This window comes from Anguilla rostrata, chromosome 9, assembly GCF_018555375.3.
Source record: "Anguilla rostrata isolate EN2019 chromosome 9, ASM1855537v3, whole genome shotgun sequence".
Taxonomy (NCBI): domain Eukaryota; kingdom Metazoa; phylum Chordata; class Actinopteri; order Anguilliformes; family Anguillidae; genus Anguilla; species Anguilla rostrata.
The window spans coordinates 40,952,667-40,977,782 of record NC_057941.1 but is presented as its reverse complement, the minus strand read 5'-3'; the positions used below and the strand labels follow the sequence as shown (position 1 = coordinate 40,977,782).

Sequence of the window (25,116 nt, the reverse complement as noted above, 5' to 3'; positions counted from 1 at the left end):
AAAATTCACAGCCAGTGATGTTGTTCACACTAGTGAAGTAGAGCAGCAGCAGAAGGTAATCAGTGTATCCACATAGAGGTCCAGCCAGCAAGTAACATGACAATCCCACAGTTTAATGAAATGATATCAATACAAGTAACTGGTTAGCCAACTAGATAGGTAGCTATCTAGCATCATACTTCACACAGATTCAAAATGCAGTTAGTTTAGCTGACATTACATTACATTCAGCCAGTTTTGCAATGTGCAGATAAACATCTAGCTAGGTAGGTAGTTATCAGTACTGATTGGATGGGCACAACTACGATGATGATGCCATGTAAGCTAGCCAGCTAGTTATGAACTCTAGATGCAATTAAATGAAAACGGACACAATGTGAAATAGAAACTGTGACGTTTCACCTGCAGTACTGATATGAGCCAGCTAACGTTACCTAGCACCACAGCTTTGTAGCATCAGTTCTACGGTCACTCACCACAAAATTCTGCCCGTTTATGAGTGCCACACGCAGTGCATATCATGTAAACTTCACAGTTTACACAGAAGCATTAAACAGCCTTAACTCTGAACACGTCTCAATCTCATACCAATCCCCATTTGTTCTTCTCCTCCTTGACTGTTCCTGGTCCTTTGGATGTATAGTGTTCTCAAAATGGTAAGGCTGTGGTATTTTATGTGCATGATTCCACTTCATTCATCTCAACTGTAGAATTCATATTTTGATTTTACAGCTGTGCTGTAGTTTTCAATCCCTTAAGCGACATCACTTCTGGATTGTTCACCTCAGTTAAGTTTTTGAGTTGAGCGTGGCTTAATGATATTACGAAATCAAATCCAGCTGTAATTGTGTGTCAATTTTTAGAAAAAAATATAGCATTGGAATTCCGACATTCCAACATTCCTACATCATTTGCTTACACGTTATTTCAGTGGTGGTCCTAACCATGTGAAGCTGGAACAAATGCACCACAGGAAAAGAATGAGGGAAAAAAAGTTAATGTCAGGCTGCAGAAGAAAGGAGGAAATTCTGGGGAAGGGGTTGCAATTCTGATTGCATTTTGCAGTTTCTTTTGTGTTGATTTAGAAATTAAAATCCTTAGAAACTTGTCTTACTGACCTGGGAAGTGGTGAGCACATTTTGCTTGAAATGAAGCCAAGTATGTATGGTATTTATACATTTAAAAAAATGCTTTTTCAACCCAATTTGGAATGTCCAATCATCCTGGAATGCTACCACTGTTGTCAACACATGAGAGCACACACAAGCACATATCTTATCATATTGCCATTTGCAAGTTGAGCTTGCATAGGTTTGAGGGATATGTTTCACGCATAACTGAAAATATGAACTTGTGGGTGCCTAGTTGACCAGCAGGGGTTGTTGGTGCATGACAAGACACTATTATTTCTGTTAGCTGAAGCCCTTCCATTCCTGGGCCATGCTAGAGGCAACTGGGCATTGTACTGCAGGGGTAACAGCCTCAGTTTGCACTGGCACAGTCTGTAATTGATATGAGACTGTGGGGCCCACCCATGTACTAGAACAATGCCTTAACAGGACGAGCCACCCAGTGTCCCTGTACAGTACTGAAAAGCAGTGTGTTAAAAGGCACTGCTGTGACAAGCAAAGTGCTCTGACTTGAATTTGTCTGCTTCCTTGTTTGGAATATATAATATCTCCCATAAATGTCCAGTCCAGAGAGCATTACTTTCACTACCCTCAACTGATGTTTTCACCAAAGAAGCAACAGAGGTGGATCACCTTGCTTACATATCCAAATGAGCATTTGAACCTTTGACCTTTGGCACAGATTGTAGCACCCTGACAGTTAAACCACTTTCTCAGTCTTTAAATCACGGTGTAGCTTTTTTCTTTCCTGTTGTCTCCACAGCTTCACTGAGTTTTTCTTCCCAACGGGAGGTACGTGTCTCTACAAGGAACAGTGTGATTTAGCCCTCTATACAGTGGCACTAGTGTGGCCCGAGGGTGATGCCACTGATGTACTTCATGTAGACTGAAGTCTGGGGCCATCCAAGGGGAAGGCTTGGTTCTCTAAACTTGGCAGAGGACATCTTTCCCAGTAAACAGAACCTCTGTTTGCAGATTTATTAAATGCGATGGTGCACTCCAAACCCTGCCCTCTCTGCCCTCCTTGCTCATACATGACCACTGCCTAAAAGAGAGAGAGGTTGGGATGCAAGATCCAGCACATTTCCTGTGATTTTATTTAACCTCAGAGTAGAGCTTGCTGCATGACCATGCAGACTACCAGAATATCCAATCCCTTCTTCCACAGGGTCTGCCATTTGAACCATACTCTGCTCTCTACTCTCGCAAGGAAACCTGCATTATAATGGTAATAACAGAGGGTCCAACTGAGACTAAATAAACTACCTGTCATTTCTAATCCAGTCTGCATTCTCCAGGTTACTGAGGAACTAATCTCATAATTACACTTGACAGAGTGCAGGGCACAGGAGTCTGAGCTCTGATTGGTGGAGACAGGCATGGACAGAGAGACAGGGGTAGTAAGGGAGTGAGAGCAAAGGAAGCAGGAATGGAGAAAAATCAGGAAGAGTGGGGGGAAGGGATGGAGAGAGAGAGAGGGAAGGGACAGAAGGATAAGTTGTAGGAATGGAGTTAGGGAGTGAGGAGTGGAAGAGAACAAGGACAGAAGCAGATATGGAGGGAACTGAGAAAAGGGGGGGACAGAAGGAGGAGAGAGAAAGAACGGAGGGAGGGATGGAAGAGGAAAGAGAGCCAAGAAAAAAGGAAGAATAAAATAGAGGGTTGATGAACCAGTCAGCTGCAGTCATAAAAAAATGTTAGTGTTCATTTGAGCACTCTCTAGCAATATTTAAGACTTCTGGACCTTTTCTACCTTCCCTTTTAAAGCCATTTGATGCCAGCACTTAACATTGTGCTACTTTTTCTTTTGATTCAAGGTCTTAACATGGCACTAAAGATTAAATGCTTTCACAGGCCGCCCATAGGAAAGGTTGTTTTAATGATGGTAAAAAGAACAGATCTGTTCTGGACTGAGATGCTGTCAATCAGGATGAGGTCCTACAATGCAGAACGAGCTCAGAAATGCCTTCGGCATTTACTCACGTAGCAAAGGCATGTCTACCTGTCTATATTTGTGTGTGTGTGTGTGTTCTTGTAGGTGTGTGTATGCATGTAAGTGTATTCATGCGTGTATTTATGCAATTGTGTGTGCATGCAGACAAGTGTTCATTTGTATGTGTGTGTGTATTCATTTGCTTGTTTGTGGGCTCACGCAGACAAGTGTTAAAGGTTTGTGTGTGTGCATGTGTGTACGTGCATGTGTGTGTGTGAGAGAGCATTTGTGGTTTTGTAGGCATGCTACAGTGCATGAGAAACCGTTGCCTACAGCCCGCTTCCTCACAGGAGCTGAGCAGCATAGGCCAGATACAATCGACAGCTTCTCCCACACACCAGCAGCTCAGCCATAGTCATTGCCGAGACCATCTGACCCTAGACTGCTTTGACAAACTGAAAAAGACATCATAAGAAATAGGAAGCCATTTTACCAGAATGTATCGCTTTGATCTGTGATGTCTTCCAAGTCTGATGTGAACAGCTATGACCTCACAACTGAACTGCAATCTGTATCACAGCCTAACAGACAGAACTTGTTCTTATACTTATACTTAATGTGAAACAAGTGATCTACCCACCATCTTGGCAAACTGATACAGTTTTTGAAATGAAAATATATTTTTTTAAATGTTACATTATGAAGTTCTGTATTCTTTGACTGCTTTTCAAAAACCCAACTCTAATTAGGTTAGCCAAATAAGTAGACTCCTCTAATTGAGTGAGCCTGCTAAGTTTGAACCTGGCAACACTTAAGTATAGACAGAAATGATCAGTTCAGATCAACTATCTCCAGTCTGATCAGTGGTTCTAAATTCCAGCGCAGGTATGTACTGTAAAATTTACCCACAAATGAACATGCTATCACTCCTCTTTTCTCCATGTAAGGTGACAACTGATGTGCCCACAGCATGCAAAATTGGGGAATTTTTATCTGAACGATGGTGATCTTTTGACTACTATTAAACAGAAAAGAGCATAAATTTCAGTGCGAATAAATGTATGTTTCACTCACATGTTTTAATGGAATATAGATTTATTCATTTAAACAAAACCAAGGTTTTTGGCTAATCTCCTTCGAGTATAATTTAGCCTATGTCCCATAGTCATAAGGAACTTCTCAAATGGTAAACATTGTGGCTAAACAATGCAAATGTTTCCTGTCATGGCAGCTAGTTAGCTTCTTGGTCACAAGGAGACAAGAGGACAAAAAAAAAAAAAGAAGGAAGAATGCATTTTTAAAGTATTCAATCTTCGGCACAAAATACAGCTGGAATATACACACCCTGTAGCTCTTCAGCTGGAGATCAGCCATTTTAGAGCAATCAAAATCCCAGTGAGGTCTCAATAGTTTGTGGGAAAATTCATTATTTTCTTAATAAAAATAAACTGTATAAATTTGTAGAGTTGTTCAGTCAAACAACTCACAGCAGAAAGAGCTGTACGTTTTCCAATTCGTATCATTCAAAATACTGAGAAAAATAATTTGTATTGAATTCAAATATTATTATCGAATTTCCTCAAATTCATGTTGAATTAAATGATACTATATATATATATATATATATATATATATATTCATTTTCAAATGAAAACACAAAGAAAACCAAAAAGTGCAACCTCTTGCAGCAAACAGCATTTCTGTGTCATGCACACCTCAAAGCATCTCTATCTTGGATATCTCTCCCAACATCTGTACCTCTCTGTAGACACCGCTGCTTAGTTCTCAATACTGCTGGAGAGAACTCGACACTGCTGGTAAAATCTCCATCTCAAACAGGCTTCACAACAGTCTCGTCTCATCTCTCTCTCATACACAGCTCCCGAGATCTCCGTCAACAAAAAAACAACATGAATTGCGCCTTTCTCCATCATACATCGCAACGTCCTGGAACTGCACAATCACAGATTCTCACAAACCTAGACCTATATGAGCCCTTTTGGGTTGCTTTAGGTCACTATTTCAAACAAACAAGGACAACCAAGGACACCAGTAGTACCAAAGAATAAAGAAAAGAAACAAAAATGAAAACAAATTTAAAAAGGGGCATTCCGTAGCGTTCCCAATCATAACAAAGCAGTAGGCCAACCTCCTGCACCAGACTAAGCAGATTACTGTCATTTTCCACAACTGTCCCTGCTAGCTAACAACTTCCAATTAGTGAGTCCCGCTGTGCAAACCTTTGCTCTGATGGGAAGTGACTGTGACAGGCGGAGAAATTAGAAGCACTGTATGTTAATCTACCATGCATTTGCAATCCGCGCCACCACCAAACCACTTTCTAGGGAGATAAAATTCAGGACCTGCAAGGGCTAAAAAAACAAAGGCTGCAGCTTGGTTTACCTCAACAACAGCATCTACCACAACACAGAATAAAATGCACACACTGACATTCACACATACAGGCACACAAGTGTGTACGCACACATACAAATACACAAGTACATGCAATCACGCACACATGCGTACACGCAACCTTGTCCTCAGCCGTCCATAGGCTACAGCCTCCTTGCTTGAAGCATGGGCACTGACCTGTAGGATGCCAAATAGAGCCTACAGGATTGGCCATACCCTTTTTCTGCATCCATATCAGCAGAGAAAGGCTCTTGTCTATTTTATTGGACAGAGAGGCAGTAATTAGGCCTTACAGAAGCAAAACCAATCGACAAGTGGCGTATCAAGAAGTCCAGCTGGGGCCATTCTGGCAGAAAAATAAATGCAGTGAAAATTAAATAGGAGTAGGTGGTTATAACAAAGGCACATGAACACCCACTGCAGATTTCAGAGGGCCTGAAGGCACTGATCTCCAGCAAAGCAGCACACAGAAGCTGACTGGTACCCTCCCAACCCCCCCCCACCACCCACCCCCCCACCTCGCCCCCCCGCCATGGTAGATAGACATATTTTACATTTCACCAAGGGTGCACTTCAACAATTTCCTTTGTTCAGTGGAACTGCTTTTGGGGAGCAGTTGCAAGATAAATGTTTTTTTCCCCCAAAAAAGACATGACAACTAAACTTCAACCAAGAATTTCTATTGAACTCAACTGGTATGCCATTTTATAAGCCTTTACACTTCCTCCGTTAGTAGCATAGTGTATTGTATGTGGAATGTTTTGCAACATAACAAGTTAATTCTAGCAATTCCACATACAATGTGCATCTCTTTCTTATTCAGTTTTTTCTCACTACCTAGATAGCTGACAAGAGAGTGGCATACAAAAGTTGGGCACCACCGGTCAAATTAAATGTTTTGTTGAATCTCAAAGTGAAATGAACTTAACATCTTCCAGGCACAATCTTGAACATGATATATTTCTGCAAATTCTAATGCACGATTACTATTTAATTGCTGAATTTATCACTTTAAATTGTCTTTGCAGGGTAACTCACACATGGCTCGAGAGCCGACCACCCTATGGACTGCACCACAGCTCATCAAGTTCTGACAGAGTAAAATGGGTCTATAAGAAGCAAAAAATAACATTTCGGGTATGATGGCCAACCACCAACTCATTTAGGCTTTATCCTTGTATTTGCAGCAATACTTCATGGTATGGAAGTGGGCAGCCGCTAACATAAAATTAAATGTCTCCTAAGTTTTAGTGCATCTTTCGATTCATCTCAGCTGAATAGCCTTCTCGTTCAAGCGGCTTCTCTCTGCAGTTTTTATCAGATAGAAACCGTTACTTCCTGCTTTCCTGCTGGAGAGTGATTAAGGGTGATAACAATGAGAAGTTGCTGTGTTTTTTAGACAAAATAAGTGAAATGCACATTTGAAATAGCAAGAGCCATTATTTAAGCTTTTGACTATTCATTTATTTATTTGTTTGTTCGTTTATTTATTTATCTATTTATTTTTGCAAGAGAGAATGCCCAGAAGACAGAAGCTCAGAATTTCACATAGTATTCTTACATGCCAAAATATAGCAAATGCCAAAACATAGAGCAATTTCACATTGTCATTATATCATTCCAATATGGGAATAAAGAGCCAAAACAACACAAAATACACCGTGGACTTTTACTGTAGTTAACTATACACTCACACACACACACATGCGCACACACATGCACACATGCACACACATATACACACACACACACACACATGCGCACACACGTGCACACACACACACACCCACACACACACACACACACACACTCAGCACCTCAGGTTAAGCACCTTTGCTACCTGAGATTTCTGTGCCCTAATCATTATACAACAGTGCCGCCAAAGGAAAACAGTTTATACATGGCAGTCATTAAAAGTTATCAAGTTATTTTTACCTGTCTTTGCTGCGCCACCTTGAAATGCAGCCCTGACCCATGCTGGTTGAGGGGCATTCTTTGGGTCAGGGGGGGTTTGGGCTGCTGGCAGGCGGGCAAGGCGGGGTTGTGGAAGTGCTGGGGGTGTTGGGGTTGGTGTGAGTTGGGGCTGGGTGCAGGCCGTGGCTGCTGCTGCTCCTGGGGGTTCTGGTAGTGCAGGGGGGGTTTGTTCTGGGGTGCCCCCATCAGGGGACTCTGCTGGGTGTGGGGTTTGTGGCTGAAGTGAGAGAGCGGCTTGCTGCCGAGGGCCTTCATTTCTGAGGAGGAGCCGCCATTCCCGCTGCCGGTAAGTTTGAATAGGCAGTTGCTCATCCCCTTGTGCTGGGGGCTAAGCGTCTGCTGACTGGGGGTCTTCTCCTGGCCAAAAGTCCCAGGGGTGGAGTGGGGAGTCACGGCAGGTGACCAGTTGGCCGCAGCCCCAGGCTGGCTTTGTTGTTGGTGTTGGGGGTGGGGCCGCAGGCTAGGGCCAGGTTGCTGCTGCTGCTGCTGATTGGCTGCAATCTGCTTCAGCTGCTCTGCACGAGAGCCCTCCGTCCAGCCTGTCAGAGAGCAGTGTAGCCCCTGCGACCCCTGGCCAGGGTTATGGGTGGCCATGGAAACCGTGGAGGACAGTGTGGGGCCCGCTGAAGCCGGGCGCAGCTGGGGTGACCCGACGGGGGCGTGGCCGCGGGCGTGGCTGTGAGCGTGGCCGTACCCCGGGGAGTATTCGGTTTTTATGGCCCTCTCCAGCTGGCCACACGGCCTGCCTGCCCCCGCTGAGCTGGGACGTCCCAGCTCCAGGCCAAAAGCATCATCGTCATCCTGCTTCAGGATTTTCTCCAGCTCCAGGTCGTTGAGGGAGGGCACGGACTTGGTGAGCTCATCGAACAGATCCTGCAGCTCGGGGTCGATCTGCCCGTCGCCCTCCTCCTTGAAGTCAAACACCATGGCGGCGGGGTCCATGGCTGACGGCTGGCCACACGAGTGGACTTCTCCGGGCTCCTTCTTCATCTCCTTCAGGGTCAGGCTGAAAAGGTCGCCACCCATGGGCGGGGCCATCATGTCCCTGTCCTTCCTCTGCAGGCCGTGGCTCATCGGCGCCTCCCCTGGCCTGGAGTGGGACTGCCCGTTAATGAACGCGCAGCCCGAGTGTCCCATGGCCCCGCCCTCCAAGCAGACGCGCTTAAAGTCTGGCCCGAAAGCCCCGCCCGAGAGACCGTTCTGTTTCACGTTGTATCCCAGCGGCTGCCCCTCGATCTTCCTCCTTAGTGACCCTTGAAGCTGCAAAGAACAGACAAAATTATGTTTAATGATTCAGTGTTGAAGTAAATTCAATTATACAGTACATTTGCTACTTAAAGCAGCAGCATACCCTCAATCTCACTCGCGTACCTAGCAATGCAGAAAACAGCATGTTGTAGGTTTATGTACTCACTACTACTATTGGTAATGACACTGGGATTTGATGTCATCTCTACTCTTTATGTAAACACTTTCTAAATTCAAATATTGATTTCATTAATCAGTAATTAATTTTTTTTTCTTGCATTGGATCTTTTTTGACAAGCCTAGATTGGCTTGTTTTTGATATTACGTTGTCTTACGTCCTTTCCACTATTTTCCAAATTTGAGATAAATTAAGGAAACTACTCTGTAAGTCAGAAAGAGGCAGAAAATGCTGCATTTAACAAAATGGTGAGTTGTTTTAATACTGAACATTTTACTGCATATGTTCAATTCTAATGTTGCATGAAGACAGCATACATTTAATATTACAAGAGCACTTTAAGAGCCTTGTATAAATGACATCCTTTGATGTTCTTCAACCTCTTAAAATTACAGTGATAATTCAAAATATTAGTATATAAAGAACCTTGTATCCGTCGTTAAAATTATCTTCATGTAAATGTATCTAATTTTCTGATTTGCTGCAAGGCTTCTCGGTTCATTCTTTCTGCCCTGTCTTCTATGTTTGCAGAAGCCAGAGAAGTAATTAGTATTTGAAGTTTCAAGGTTTTCTCTTTGTACTCAACATTAACGCCAGATTCAAATGAGAATTTTATCAAGGATTTCATGCATGGTTTTGAGATGAAGGGAACAGTAAGTTCTCATAATGGGGTGAGATATGATATAATTGGCTTACTCCAACAGAGCTGTTTGCATTTCAGGGAGTACTGTCTTCACACGATAACATTATTCTTATGTACTGCAGTTCAGGAATCATTCTATTGTCTTGTAGTTCTATTATTTTGCAACAGATATTTTTAACTTCCCTAAGTAAGGATGTCTACTTGATATCAAATGTAAAGATATATGTTGCACAAAAGTATGTTTACAATTTGCAATAACATTTAAGGAACAGCAGCACAGTGCAAAGCCATGTGATGCCTTTGCAGGATTCTGAATCAGTATTTGCCTGTGCAGGATCCAGTGTACATGCACAGAATAATGAGATCCATTTAATTAAACACTGAAATAATTCCAGGAAACAAACAAAGAAATACAAATGAATTCCAGGGAATAGCCATAGAAATAAGAAATAATTCCAGAGACTGTAGAAAAGACCCTTTTTCCGTTGCAACATTTGTGTGAATCACATTCACCTCCATTGTGTTGATAGTAAGACAGTATCTCAGATTCCGGGAGAATTATTTTCTTTATCAAAACCAGGGGAGAGCATAATTTTCTTAATTCCTACTTGCCCTATTTTATGTTAATTACCACTACACAATGAATCATAAATTCAACCCAGATGTAAGCAAGTGTTTAGACAAAAAAAAAACACATTAAGTTATCAACCTTAGCAAAAGCATGTAAACAGGCTACAAAGGGCATATTATCACATAATGTGTTGATTTCTGTGCTTCCAACCTCATTCTAAATATGGGCTAATTGTCGAGGTTTAATTTGAAAAGCATTGCCTCTTTTCATTCCATGAAAACTGAAAGGACTTTTGAGACCTTTTTTGCCTCCTCGAAATCACCCTCATCAGTTACCGCTCTCTTGGCTCCTTGAGTACTGAACACCAATAGCATCCCGCTGTATACTTCCAGGCTACGCTAAGGGTACACAAGGAGGGTTGACATGTTTTGGCATTTCATGCTAACTCCTGCTCTTATTTATTTAGTATGATTATGTACTTGATCTGGCATTTTTGATGAAGTTGTGAGCAACAATCTCAGGTTTGCATATAACCCCAGTGGAAATGACAGAAGTGAATCATCACTGGTGGATTCAGTTGTTGAGAAAATAAAAAAATTGAAAAAGAAAAAATGGTCGAAACAAAGGCTGGCATACACAGAATGGAGTTCTACAGCCCATTAATGTTCATAAAAACTATGATGTATTCCCTTTCCACAAGGAGATGTGTACTATATAACCAACAATTTGTGTACAGTACTTGCATTCTGGTGTTTCCCACAATGCCCTGGAACACACTGTGAAAACCACAAGGATTCTGGGAGGTGAAAATGAGAGAGAGAGATTTTATTTAACTAGAGCTTTCAATGCAACATTCCAAGAATCAGCAAAAAACATATTTTTTAGTCAAAAAAGAGGTACCCGAATTTAACCTTCATGTGGAGTAATCTTGTATACTACAAACAATGAGTTAATATTATCTGTAGTTACAATTACAACACGTAACCAAGTTAGTCAATTAAAAATTGAATGAAAAAAAAGAAAGCTACTCTGACATCTGGCAAGTAGTAGTAGTAGTAGTAACACTACTACTACTACTACTACTACTAATAATAATAATAATAATAATAATAATGAACACAAACATTTTGTCAAATCTAATTTCTAGATAAACTGCTTAGGCCAGGGGAAGCCAATTCCATTCATGAAGGGCCAGTTTGTATGCAGGTTTTTGTTATAACCAGTTACACGTGCCAAATTAACTAATCAGCTGAATACATTCATGCTGGTTTACTGTCGATTAGACCACGACAAGGTGTTCCATGTTGAGGCACAGGAACTGTCTTCAACTGGCATTCATGGACTTATCAAGACATGTATCTAAAATACTGATTCCTAAATGATTGGGCTAAATAAATCATTAAGCAGAAGTTTACAAGAAATCCAGAGGCAGACTAGTCCCTCGCTAGCTCAGCTCTTAAATCTGACCTCTCGCTCAGCGTCTTTATCCACATATATTTAGCTTCATTGAAAATACCCAAAAAACTCCCTGACATCAGCCTAAAACTACCTGATGAAAACATTGATCATTTGGACAGGACATCCTACAAGTATTTCAGATATGTGTTCCCATATGACCAATTGACTTCTGCAGCCTTTTAAAATAATTTATTCTACTGTAATTTTTTAGAATTATGTTTGAGTAATAATGCTCTTTTCACCTGAGTTTTTTCCTTGAATTCCATCACCGATTAGCAGTCTTGAGAATTTGGTTTGTAAAGACACCTCCATCCAGAATATCTTTTTCATCCATGCCCTTTCTACAGTAAAAAACCCCATTCCAGTCCATTCAATTTCATTCCAGAACAGGCATTCCACAAAAGGCAAGCAAATGAGTCAAATCCCCGACTTGTAGAGGTCTGATTTAAAGGGATCTTCCTTCCCTGATGACCCACATCAAAAGCAATGCATTGTACCATCTTAAAAAGGTAACATATTTACAGTTAAGAATGATTGCATTGGATGCAGATCAAACTAGGAGTTACACTATGTAGCCCATCTTTTCTACGCATGACGTTTTGCTTTCAATCTGAATTTAAGCATTACTGGCCCACACAATGGCATCCGTTGTGACACAATGTAAAAGTTGCCAAGGGGTTGGTAAGGAGAGACCAATTAGTTCAATTATAAAGAGAAGAGGCTCTGAAATTAGACCTGGGGTAAAGGCTGGGAATAGGACTCACGCACAGGGCATGTAGACAACAGTACCACTGATCATCTGTCAAGGCACAGATGGTGTTCAAGACTGCTATAAAATGACCCCTTCTTCAAGTACATATTTATTTAGAAATATTTTCTTCCGGTGTCCACTGTGGTTCCATCTAACCACTTTTTAATACAGACTTGTAACCCGATTCGCAATGAGAGAATCAGACATTCAAAAAACTGGTTTTGATTTCATATGATCATTCATATGAGTCTGACTATGTTGTGATATTGGTTTCGAAAGCTTGAATAGACAGGATGATGCCAGTAATAACTGTCAACAAAACAAGATTACAGAGACTTGCCAGTCTGAGCACTTGTATCCAACAAGAGTTAATGTTAAGGCAACACATGGTTGGGTGATATAGCTAAGGAACTTCTTTTAAAAATAAATAAATAAATAAATAAATAATTGCCTTGAAAATGAGAAGAAAATGGCAACAAAGGCAAATCAGGCAAGTTCCTTGATATTGTAATATTTACAAATGATATCTCAATGCAGGGTACTTTTCCAGGGTACTAATGTTTTTATGAAATATTAGGAGTCAGACCTTTGTGAAATAAAAAGTCAAAATACCTAAACCCTCCAGCCACCAGTAAAAATCATAGAGTATTTACAGTTTTTAAAAGAAAGGTAAAAGAAAGATTTTATTCAGAAAGCAGAATAAAGTTCTGATGTCAAATGATTATGTTTTTGTAACATTATTCATTGATCTGCAGGAACGCATTCAACTTTGACTAGTGTCTAAAGAGCATTTAAAATATTTATTTCACTTTGATCTGGCACAAATTCATTTTTATCAACAGATTTTATCATTTTAATTCTGCATGAAGAGCTGAATGTTCACTGTAAAAAAATCCATTCACAATTCTTTCAGCTGCAGTAAAGCAATACTGATGCAGAAAATATCAACAAAATTTGAACCCCGCAAATTAAAAAGTTAAGGATGCTTATTCCAGCTGAACTCACTATTGCATTTTTAGTGAATGGGGGCAAAATGGGTGTAATGACACACTAAGAAACCAAGCAGAATTACATGACTTCTACACAGCTGCCATTTGAGGCATGATCATCATCCACTTCCTTTGCACACAGCTTGCTTGTATGTATCGGCTTAGAGCACTGAGCGTTATGAAACTGGGCAAAGTGAAAGGCAGGGTGTGCAGGGTCTCCTCCCCTAACCTTCCAGCCTGCGCAGAGCGGATCACAGCACCATCTGACTGACATCTGTTTTCTTCAAACTGTAGATTAAGGCACGCGTGCGACATACTGAAACACGGGTAGCCCACACTTTCTCTAAGTCATCAGTCATTTAACCGATCGTCAAAGCACATGGCTCTGTTGCATGCCCAGAAACAGCCTTGTCACATTCCATGTCTTTTCACGATATCCCAAAAACAGAAACTGCATTGTAATGATACCAGTGTTGCCCTCATCTGTTAGGAATCTCGGAGTGGTACTGGACAAACTCTCCCTCTCTGAGAATATAATGGCAGTGTGTCAGGTATGCCGACTTCCTGTACACCATCCGGAGAATCCGCCCTATCTTCACCATCTGCCCAACTCAGCTCTTAGTCCAGGTGCTGGTCATCTGCTGTCTGGACTATTGCAACCCCCTTCTCACTGGCCTTCCTGTCACCACCATTAGACCTCTGCAGTTCATCCAGAACACTGCAGCTCACCTGATCTACAGGTTCCCAAGGCTCAGAAATGTCATCTCCCTCCACTGCCTCTTTTGTATATTCCAGTGAATACTGGTGCTACCTAGCTACCCTCAAATCTCAGTGTCCAAGCAAGAAAGAAACTTGCGAGGGAAGCCATAGAGAAGCCAACAGTCACTTTGAAGGAGCTACAGTGTTCAGGGGCTGAAAGTGAGGTAATGATGCACCAGTCAACAATCTCAAGAGCCCTGCATAAAACTGGCCTATATAAGAGGCTAGCAAGAAAGACGCCATTACTCAAAAAGAACCATCTCAAAGCATCTGGAGTTTGCTTTGTAAGCTTGAGAGTGACTCAACAAATATGTGGGAAATGGTTCTGTGGTCAGATGACTCCAAGTTAGAGCTTTATGGAAAAACCCAAAATGCTATGTGTGATGCAAACCTAACACTGCCCATGTCTCAAGAAACACTATCATGCTGTGGGAATGCTTTTCATCAGCAAGGATTGGGAGCCTTATTAAAACTGAAGGAAAAATGGTGGACAGAGCCAAATAGCTGAACATTCAGTACTGTAAGAGAACCTGCTTCAGTCTGCTAAAGAAAACTGAAGCTTGGGAGAAAGTACCCCCTTCAGCAGGACACTGATCCTAAGCACAAGGCCAAAGCAACAGTGGAAGCGACCCAGTCCAAATCCTGATCTCAATCCCATCAGGAATCTGTGGCATTATTTGAATATTGCGGTCCAACAAACATTACCCAACCAAGTGGAACAACTTGGAGCAAATCTACCAAGAAGAATGGGAAAAAATCACTCCTAATACTTACCCAAATGAACTTAAAGATGTTATTGTAGCAAAAGGTGGCTGTACAAAATATTGATGTATGAAGTTTGATTACATCTGCAAGCAGCACATTTAAATTTTTTTCCTTGAAAATCTGCTGACAAATAATTAATTTTGGCTTTGAACATTTTGTGTTAGGAGCATATGATTTTACAATAGAAAAAATGATTTGAAAAATGTGTAAGTATCATTTGTTATCCATATATGGCAAAACAGAAAAACTGTGATTTTGTTTATGTATTACTTTACATTATTCCTCACATTACATTATTAGGTTATAAGTTGTTACCTTATAACCTAATAACCACTGGATAATTTAAAATGTATTATGTTACCTGGAAACAGCAATTATGTTCTCCAGTGAACAAGTCGATTACATTACAAGTAGGCTACATTACAGCAAGTTATTACACTATCAGGTTATATATATATATATACATATAATTACATGTAATTATATATAATTACATTATCCAGATTATTTGTTGTTACAGAGCAGGAGGAAAATCTCCTTTTTTTGCATTCATCCAGCTGATAAATTACCCTGGCCCATCCTTTAGGAACCCAGTCAGATTTGTTTGTTTTAAAAATTAAATTTATGATTAAATCAACTAAACCCTGATGTTCATACAAGGTTGAGGAGTTCTCTCCACACATGTTCAAATTAACTTACGTATGCTCATACTTGACTTTTTTTTTGTCATAACTGCAAATAAGACTGAATTTAAGAACCATCAGTCAATTCCTATGGAGTTAATTAATGGAGTTTAGTGTTCAATAATACAACATAAACTCACAAGATATTGGCTTGTGAGTTTATGCTTGTGCAAGGTATTCACATTCTGAGCAGAAATGTTTTTTACATCTCAAAAAGTACTTGGTAACACATCTGCTATTATTCTCAGAACGAACACTGAGACCTGGTTTATGTAAAAAAATATGCATGTTTGCCACACTCTCAGGCTGTTTGTCTTGGTGTCATGGTTTTGACCTTCAACAGTATTCTCATTGGTTTTCTCTAGCGTACTGTAAACCACTGTTGATGACTCAGCCACCTACACTACCTACTGGAGGAAGAGAGTCACTATGATAATTTAAGCAAGCAGGTTACGACACTGGCTTTAGAACTTCTGTGCTTTTGACATTTGTATTTAGCCAAACTCAGATTATAAATAATGGCCACCTGGGGCCATAAGGACATCCTGCGATGGCTTCATAGCATCATTCAGAAAACTGACAGGGAAAGTCTCCAAACTTTGTAAATGTACAAGCTTGGGCTTAGATCTAAGGCCTGAGTTTAGTTTAATCTTAACATGTAACACTTTCTTTAACATTAGTTAATAAGCCAATTGTACTCGTATTCTCACTGCATGAGTGGTAGAAATAATTGCAAAATGTTGCACAAGAAATCGGGGGATAAAAGTGACACTTGTCCCAATTCATTAATCAAAGGTCAACAGAAAAGAGAACTTGCATTTGTATTTTCATTTGCAATTGGATTGAATAGATGCCTGAGCCCTTTTGACCATTTATCTGCCAGTGCAGGGATTTAGACTGATCACTGTAATCATTACACTCATGTTAATCAAGACAGTTCAGATTAAATTCAGAGTATGGAATTTACCATTATAGGGACATACACAAGACACATCTGGCCCAAACTGCATTGCATGCCTGTGGTCTGAAGCATATGCAGAAAACTTTCTGATTAAAATGCAGGGCACGGCAGTACGTGATGCACATTGTTCATGAGCCTCCTCGTTCCTAGGGTGCTTTAATTTACCTCACTTTTGTCTTTAAGCCCATTGCCAAGGCCAAGATCAACTGTTCTCACTGTGGTGGCAGCACCCATCATTTCCTGTGAAGGCTGCCCTCATCTCCCAATGTTCTGCTAGTGAGTACTACAAAGAAACACTACTGCTTAATATGCTGCCAGTGAGTGGGGTGGTATGGAACGATAATGCTAAATGCACTGATAGTGAGCACAGCAGACTGGAGTCCCAATGCTAAACATGCAAGCTAGCAAATCTCTACATGTCTGTGTGCATGTGCGTGTGCAAGCATGTGTGCTTTTCTGAACGCATGTGTGTATCTGTATGTGCATGCGTGTCCAATTACGTGTGTTTGCCTACTTGCGTTCGTGCATGTTTGAGTGTGTTTGTGTGTGCATGTATGCATACGATACATCTGTTACCTGTTTTTAAGCCACGTACCAATGTGTTACATAACATTAGAGTGTCTCCAAATAAATAATAGTGCAAAATTGCTGAACCAGCTCAATGGGTGGCTGTGTGGTACAGAGGATAAAGAAGTTTCATTCCCAGGTGAAGCACTGCTGTTTTTGTTGCCCTTGAGTGAAGGTACTTGCTTCTGACTGACTGCACACAGCTATACAGGGAAATATGGCCAATCCAATATATATGCAAATATATAATGTTAAAACAATACAATAATTGTGATAAATCTGCATTGCAATATATGTAGTTGCATTAACACACATTAAATACAATGTACCTTATGTCAACATATTTTGCACCATAGCAGTTTCCAGTGTAGCAATAAATTATATATTATTATTAATTTATAAGGATCCATATAACAACTGTCTGTCCACAGTAGTTTCTATTTCATTTTGCATCTTCATAGGCAACTAACAGCAACCCACAGCACATGTCAATAAAAAAAATCAAGATCCATGAGTGATGTATGTTTGAATTCCCAGAGGACAAATTTCTGCAGTGATTGGTTAATTATCTTTTCAACAAACGTGGGTCCAGTTACTGTAAAACATGCTCTCAGTCTCGGTATAATCAGTAAATATAAACGAATAGGCACTTTTGGCCAATTTGAAGATGAATGTCACATAGAGAACTGCATACTGTAGGTCATCACAATGTCAAGCCACAAAATGGAATTACACCCACGCATGTTAGTGGATGACTCAGTATACCACATCAGATTCAGCTAAAGAAACAAAGCTGCCAACATACACTGTGCCAAATATTTTGAATTATACATTTCTGACAATGTACAGTAATTGGCACAAGATGAAATTAGTCTGAACAGGCTCCTATTAATTTAACATTCCCAAGGTTACATTATCAGACTTCCCACTTGGAGAGCTTTGAAACCAAACAGCCCATACTTTTTTTTGATCAGGAGGAGATGCTTATGCAAAAACTAAATTCAACATGACTTGCAGGCCAGGGGGTTGGTGGGTGTGGGAGATAGTAATTGTGAACCAGGTGGGGGGGGGTGTCATTTTGTGCCCCCCGCCCCCCCATACCCTTGTTGCCTTTGCCAAGACGCAGTCCTGCATGTGGTACAGTAATGATTGTGTCTTTGAAAAAAGATCACCCAACATAAACAGGAACTTTGATTTGGAAATCTCCTATTTTGGACTCTTACTCCCTTATGACCCAGACATGAGCAACCTGCCTACAACTGCTGCATTAGTGCAGTATGCCTGCAACTGGTGCATTAGTGCAGTCTGTCTGAAACCACTGCATTAGTGCAGTATGCCTGTGACCACTGCATTAGTGCAGTCTGTTTATGACCACTGCATTAGTGCAGTCTGTTTATGACCACTGCATTAGTGCAGTCTGCCTGTGACCACTGCATTAGTGCAGTCTGTTTATGACCACTGCATTAGTGCAGTCTGTTTACACGATTTGCAGTCTGTTTATGACCACTGTATTAGTGCAGTCTGTTTATGACCACTGCATTAGTGCAGTCTGTTTATGACCACTACATTAGTGCAGTCTGTTTATGACCACTGCATTAGTGCAGTCTGCCTGTGACCACTGCATTAGTACAGTCTGTTTATGACCACTGCATTGTGTGACCCTTCCTGCCTTCCATCATCTGATCTAAAGAGCATGGACCAATGAAAACAATACGGGAGAAAACACACCAAACCAATCAGTAGCCACTTCAGATCAGTGACACTTTGATGGATGGTATTTGGCTGGAGGCATTTTGGTCTTTGGTCTGCACCACTTCTCCACTCAGCTGATTATTTTAGCTGCTTCATAAATAATAAACAGTGAATCGTCTCCATTGGTTCTCTCTTGCTCTCTTTCTCCCTCTTTCTATCTTTCTAAAAAACATTCCATTTTTCTAAAAAGGATTAAACATTCACTTACCATTGCAACTGTCTGTTTTTGTAATCTCAGTAAGTCGTATACAGTGAAGTAACAATTTCTCTGTCTGGAAGAGTGAATCCAAAATGCACAGGATTACATCACAGAACATGCTGTGCCCTCTATGAGTTTGCTAATAAGATGGATTCTTGAGCAAACAGAAACGCATTATTTTCTGATTGCATGTCTAATTAAAAAGGAAAAAAATCTACCACATCTACCACACAAAGCAACTGCATAAATTAGGCCACCAAACAGGCTGGAACACAATCTGTTGATAGTGTGCTTTATGGCATGTTTGTTCATCATTTTTAATGAGAAAAATTACCATTTCCCTACATGAATAATAGAGAGCCTATCCATTTCCTACCTGAGAGCTCAGGTAGTTAGGCCACTCCATACACTTTTGAATAAAACCTTGGACACCTGTCATGTAAAAGCATGTGTGCTGATGCTGATGTAAAGGTTTGCACATCAGTCAGCTGATCCTCAGATGTCTGAGAATACAGGAGTTCCCTAGAACTGATGGATTTGGTACAAAATGCTGATTAGAAATCTAAATAAGAATGTTCGGAGGGTTATGCAAACATACAAGTAGCATGCTGGCCAGTCTGATGGGTCTTGTGCTAAAACCCTATTGGACAGGAAAAGGGTTCCCTTTCCCCTGGAGAAGCCACACTGAGTCAGTAATGACATGCAGGTTAGAAGCGCTTCGGCAGTTAGCAGCTGCACCATTTAATCTGACCCAATTTAATGGCTTTTTCCAAAACGAGGCAGCGAGCAACAACAAAACATCAAATGTGACCTAAAAGCTTGCCTTAGATGAAAGAACATGCGAACATGGTGATGTTTTGCTGATGATTCAGGAAATCCAATCAAGTTCTGTATGCCAAAACAAAATGAGTAACAATGCTCATCTTGCATCATAACCAGTATGCTGTTTTTTTTCAAAGTCTATTCTGCATTTGCAAAAAAAAAAAAGAAAACCTCTTCCAAGACTTTGACGTACTAGTATTGAACTTATAACTATATGGATTTTGATGTCAATGCACAGACAATTGCACAAAATAAATATTTTTCAGTGCTCTTTGCTATGAAAGCTGTGAACAACTGTTGCCAGTGTTAAGGCGTCAGTGGGGGAAGGAGTTCATCAAAACAATGTCATGTAACTGCATCATAAAATGGAGGCAGCTGACACCAAAAAAAGGGTTTTCTCTCAAAACCTAAGATTGTGGTGCCATTGAGTAATTTCCCTTTTCAACTGTGATTGCCAAGCTTTCTCACAAGCAGATTTAAGAGGTGGACCGTGCCAGGCCTCCAAAGTGAAAGGGCACTTTCTCACAACATTTGAAGGCAGAAAAATGCGAACGGGAGACTCCCGAGGAGTTGACAGTGTAAGTAGAGAAAGGACTAAAAGCCATGAGAGTTCTCAGGGAGAAATCTCCAGTCGCCAGTGTGCTGGGCACCGTTACTTCTTTGTGCGTTCATGCATCCCGCTTGAGGGACTCATTTGAGGAACAGAAACTTTGTGCTGCCCCTTCTCAACCTGTTTCTTAGTTCTGTCAAGCCTTGGCTTGTGCTTCCTTGAAAAAGAGATTTCTATCTCAACAAGGCTCAGGGTAAAGGATAAATTAAAAAAATAAAATTTAACTGGTCATTGTTCACCATCTGTTTCTGACGGAGAGTTCACGCATTCAAAGCAGGACAGAAATGGACAATATTTTATTTGCATGTTCAAAAACCCATCATGTTTAAAGATCCAGGTAAAATGTGGGAGCATGCTTCTAGGAACAATGCACAGCTACTTTAATTAACCCCCAACAGAGTAAACTGAAGAATATGGGCGAGGGGGTGATATTACTATGCAGTGTGTTAATCAACACCTTGCTTATTCCTGCTGCGATAAATATGTCTGTGGAACCTGAAACCCCCTCTCTTTCCTGCAGCACCAGTTTAAGCCAATACATGGTCTCAGTTAGTGACCGAGTCAAAGGATTTATTTTGCCAAATTAACTTGCTTTCAACCAGCAGAGAACATTATGCTTCCAAGCATCTCTGCCGTAAATCAATTTTTTAAGGTAAATTGATCCATCTCCCAATAGTACAGTAAAAACTGCAAGTCAGTTACAGGATACCAGTCTTCCGAATGTCCATTTTCCATCCTGGAAAAATCTGCCCAAATGACTCATTTTACATCATCAGGACTGCAGTACTGACTCTCAGTGTAGTAATAATACACAGCTGAATCAAACAGGGGTGCTGCACTGAGCAGTGCTATCACCTCACAATAAGAAGGTACCATGAGGGTTTCCTCCTGCAAGTTATGTTAATTAGAGAGTCCAATTTGTCCTCGGGGTATGAATGTATGAATGAATGGTGTGTGGGCCAGCGAATAGACTGGTGACCTGTCCAGGGTGTGCTCCAGACTTTCACCCCATGTATACTGGGATAGCCTCCAGCATACCTAAAACCCTTACCAGGAAGAACTGGTTTAGAAAATGAATGGACAGGTCAGTTAAAGAGGCATGTTACGGATATGTGATGCAGTAGGATATCTTGTCAACCATAAGTGAGAAATGACAATTTCTTTTAAACTTCCAATTGTGGATAGTCAATAAAATACAGAAACAGTCACGTTAGGATGAACTTATCCTTTAGAGTCAAAACCTCTCAGCAATTTACTGCTCCCTACACATTGTTTTAAAGAGACATCTATTTTCTACATCTAAAAAAATGTATTTTACCATTTCATTAACCTTTAATAAACCAGGTGGGTGAGCTGAGACTCAGTTTTCTTCTGCAGTGATGACTTCGGGAATAAAAGTGAGTAGGTTGCCATGCCCATTCTAGCATTTCCACCATGAAGAAAGACCTACTGGCAGGCTGGGAGAAGGACTGAGATGGCCTTGGGCTTACATATTTAAAAACATCCCTTCTACAGAGATTCACATTGACCAGTCTAAAGCCGGGCACCCACCGCACGCGTATCGGCCGCGAGCGCACTACGCGCGTATTACGCGCGTAACTGAAGCGTAGTTGAAGTACTGTTATTACAACGGCAGCGGGCGACGTCGTCTCCACCAGATGCGAACGCGTCGCGTACCGGCTGCGAAGCTCGCGCGACACAAGCGAACTGAAGCGTAGTTTTTCGCTTCAGTTCTATTTTTTCGGCTTGTCGCGCGTCACGATGGCCTGTTTATACACAGAAATATGCTCTAAAATGCTAGGTATACATGCTCTGATTTATATTTCATCCTTATATTACTGGGGGTGTGTCCCTAGTTACCTCCCAGATATTTTATAAGCACCAAAAAAAAATACAAGCCTTTTCGTTTTGTAAAAATAAATAAATAAATAACTGGAACCTGGGGAAAAGGCAAACTTAGTTTCGCTGTCTTATTTTGCGGAGGGGGTGGGGTAAATTTGAAAATACACCACAGAAAGACGTAGCCTATCGCACTTGTACTTCAAAGCTTCCGGTGTTCATGGCGTTGTGGTGTTCATATCTCTTCAAGATTAAACTGTTACTGTCTTTTTCATGATTAGCTGATTTTACTAAATATGATCCTTTCAATGTTTTGACGTGAATGACAAGACAACACGGGAATTCCCAATGGTTGATTACGGATTATTTATTATTATTATTATGATCATTACATATTCTTCATGAAATTGGCACGCTTGTTAACCAAGCAAATAAATTAATACAGTTTGAGATTGATTGTTATGCAGGCTACGTTGCGATTTAAGTTTATGGTAATTCTTGAAAGCGTTTACTTTCTCACGTATTTACGAGTTAACGAAATATTACCAAATTAACAAACTGAAAAAGGTCTCTCACCAAAGTATTCACTTAACCCATAATCAACAGTCCTGAACAAACATGAAATACACGATGTAATCCCACTGTAGACTGCGAGAGCTACTAGGAATATATAGCTTTTACGCAAGCCTTTGCGCGACACAAACGGAACCAGTGGAGACACCCTACGCGCCGCGTCGTGCTGCTTCGCCGTGCTGCTTACGCGACGCTTACGCGACGCGTGCGGTGGGTGCCCGGCGTAATAATAATTGGCTGCTGATTTTAAGGTGAAAACATACCTCTAATCTCTTGCATCTGCCACTACTGCATTTTGACACGTTAAAAATTACATCATTGCATTTTTAAAATACATTTTACGCTACATTTTAATGAGGTGCGGTTGACTGAGAAATGCATTTACTTATGAAGTAGGTCATAGCTATGAAAGTTTAGGAGTCTCAGATTTATTCATTGCTTTCACCTGCTCCATGGACCCTTGTTCAACTGGTGTATACAAAAACCCTGGCCTCCACTAAACCAAGGGCTTCAATGTAAAAGACACAGCCTGGAAACATACATGGCAGCATTAGGCTCCCCTCCTACATAAGCCTACATGATCCAGAATTTCCATGCGTAACCTCACCACAACAGCACATCCGTCTGGTCCAGCTCAAAGTGTTCACTCACTAAGTCCACACACCACTGTTTCCCCACAGGCAAACGCCCCTTTGCCTGTCAAACAAATAGTTTAGTCATGATTCAGAATGAGATAGCGCCATATTAGGTTTTTCTAATCACACATGAAACACAAAAAAAGGTTTGACCTTCAGAGAAATGATTTATAGACTGGATGCTTGACAGTGAGCAAAGTCAAAAAAAAATTCCAGTAAGAGTACATTGTTATCCAGACGAGATTTCTGGACAGCTACTTGTCAAAAAACCCCTCCAATTTAGCACTGACACACATTGAGATGCAACTGTTTATTTTTCCCAAAAAATGATAGTCCTTTTTAGTAAAGGCCCCTGTCACGCTGGGTGTGTTTCAATAACCATAAGGGAGCAGGGTCAATTCAAATTTCAACACACACACACACGACCAAACAACCAAACACACATACTGTACACATACACTGTTTCAAAGAGCTTACAAGATGGTGGTCAAGGTTTATCCTGTTGGTTCAACTTCCTACAAGTGCCACAGAATTGATGTGAGGTGCAGAGTTATTCTCTAACTGGGTGAAACAGAAAAGTGGAGAGGACAGGACAGTGTTATTTCATCAGCATTTTGTATCACCAGCGAATTCCTACCCAGCTGCCTCACACCACCCTCTGAGAAGATGAAAAAAAGAAAAAATAGTACAAAGCCTAAAAAAAGGTAGAAAACTCTGATGTGCTTTCCCTGGAACACAATACTAGAGGATAAGAACCTTTAATGGTGGATGAATTTTCATGCTGCACTGAAACCCCACAGTCGGCCATTAGTGCCTTTGAAAGGGTAATGTCAGGATTTATTTAGGCCTGACTCTCCACACTGACTTCAGTCCGATTTTCTCAGGGAAATAGGCCTAAATTTATGTAAATGAGGTAGTGGAAACTCCCATTACGGATAACTGTGGGATGAACAGGCCCTTAAACTCAGATTCTAAATTCACACTCAGGATCAGTCCTAAACAGATAGCGGCACATTGTTCGGTTCATGAAAAGGGTCTGTTTTGTTGAGGCTGAGATACAGGCACCTTGTCAGACTGCTTGTTAGGGAAGTGGAGATGGGATCGAACCCTTCCACTTTAGTTACCCACAGGGCATAGCGAAATACTTTTGTTCTGTGCAGATGACACTAGACCGACGGTTCTGTGAAGCAGAATGCTCTCAAGCCAACTGAAACATAATTAGATATAGTTTTCCCACATAACCCATCAGTGCACTGAGCTCTAAGGAAATTCAATGAAGGAAACAAAGAGCACGATACTGTACTGTGCTCTTCGACTCCATTAATTGCACATTCCAGGGTGCTTTACAAGAAAATTAAAATTAAGAAAATAATTTGCTAAAAGTCAATATTAAGGTGATCAGGCACATGTGAAGATTTAAGACCTAATTTAAAAGAGGCAGCTGTAGCAACACCTCTGATATAACTTGGATTGGATTCCCAGATACGAGATGCCGAACAGCTGAAAGCTCGTCCTCCAGACCTTCAGTAAATGGGTGTAAGGGATCAACAAGCATTCGACAGACGGTGAGCGCAGAGAGCGGCTGGGAACGTAACATTTAATACGATCCCACAAATATGAAATTCCAAGGCCTTGGAGTGCTTTGTAGGTGGTAAGCAAAA

General features: G+C 40.9%; 1 protein-coding gene across 1 annotated transcript in view; it reads right to left on the bottom strand.

Annotated features, from left to right (window-relative positions):
- Window positions 1-25,116, bottom strand: part of LOC135263765 (mastermind-like protein 2) — a 92,843-nt gene that overhangs the window by 28,509 nt on the left and 39,218 nt on the right. The window contains exon 2 of the mRNA XM_064352132.1: window positions 7,414-8,712. Coding sequence (XP_064208202.1) covers window positions 7,414-8,712 — 1,299 coding nt within the window. The remainder of the gene's footprint in view (window positions 1-7,413; window positions 8,713-25,116) is intronic.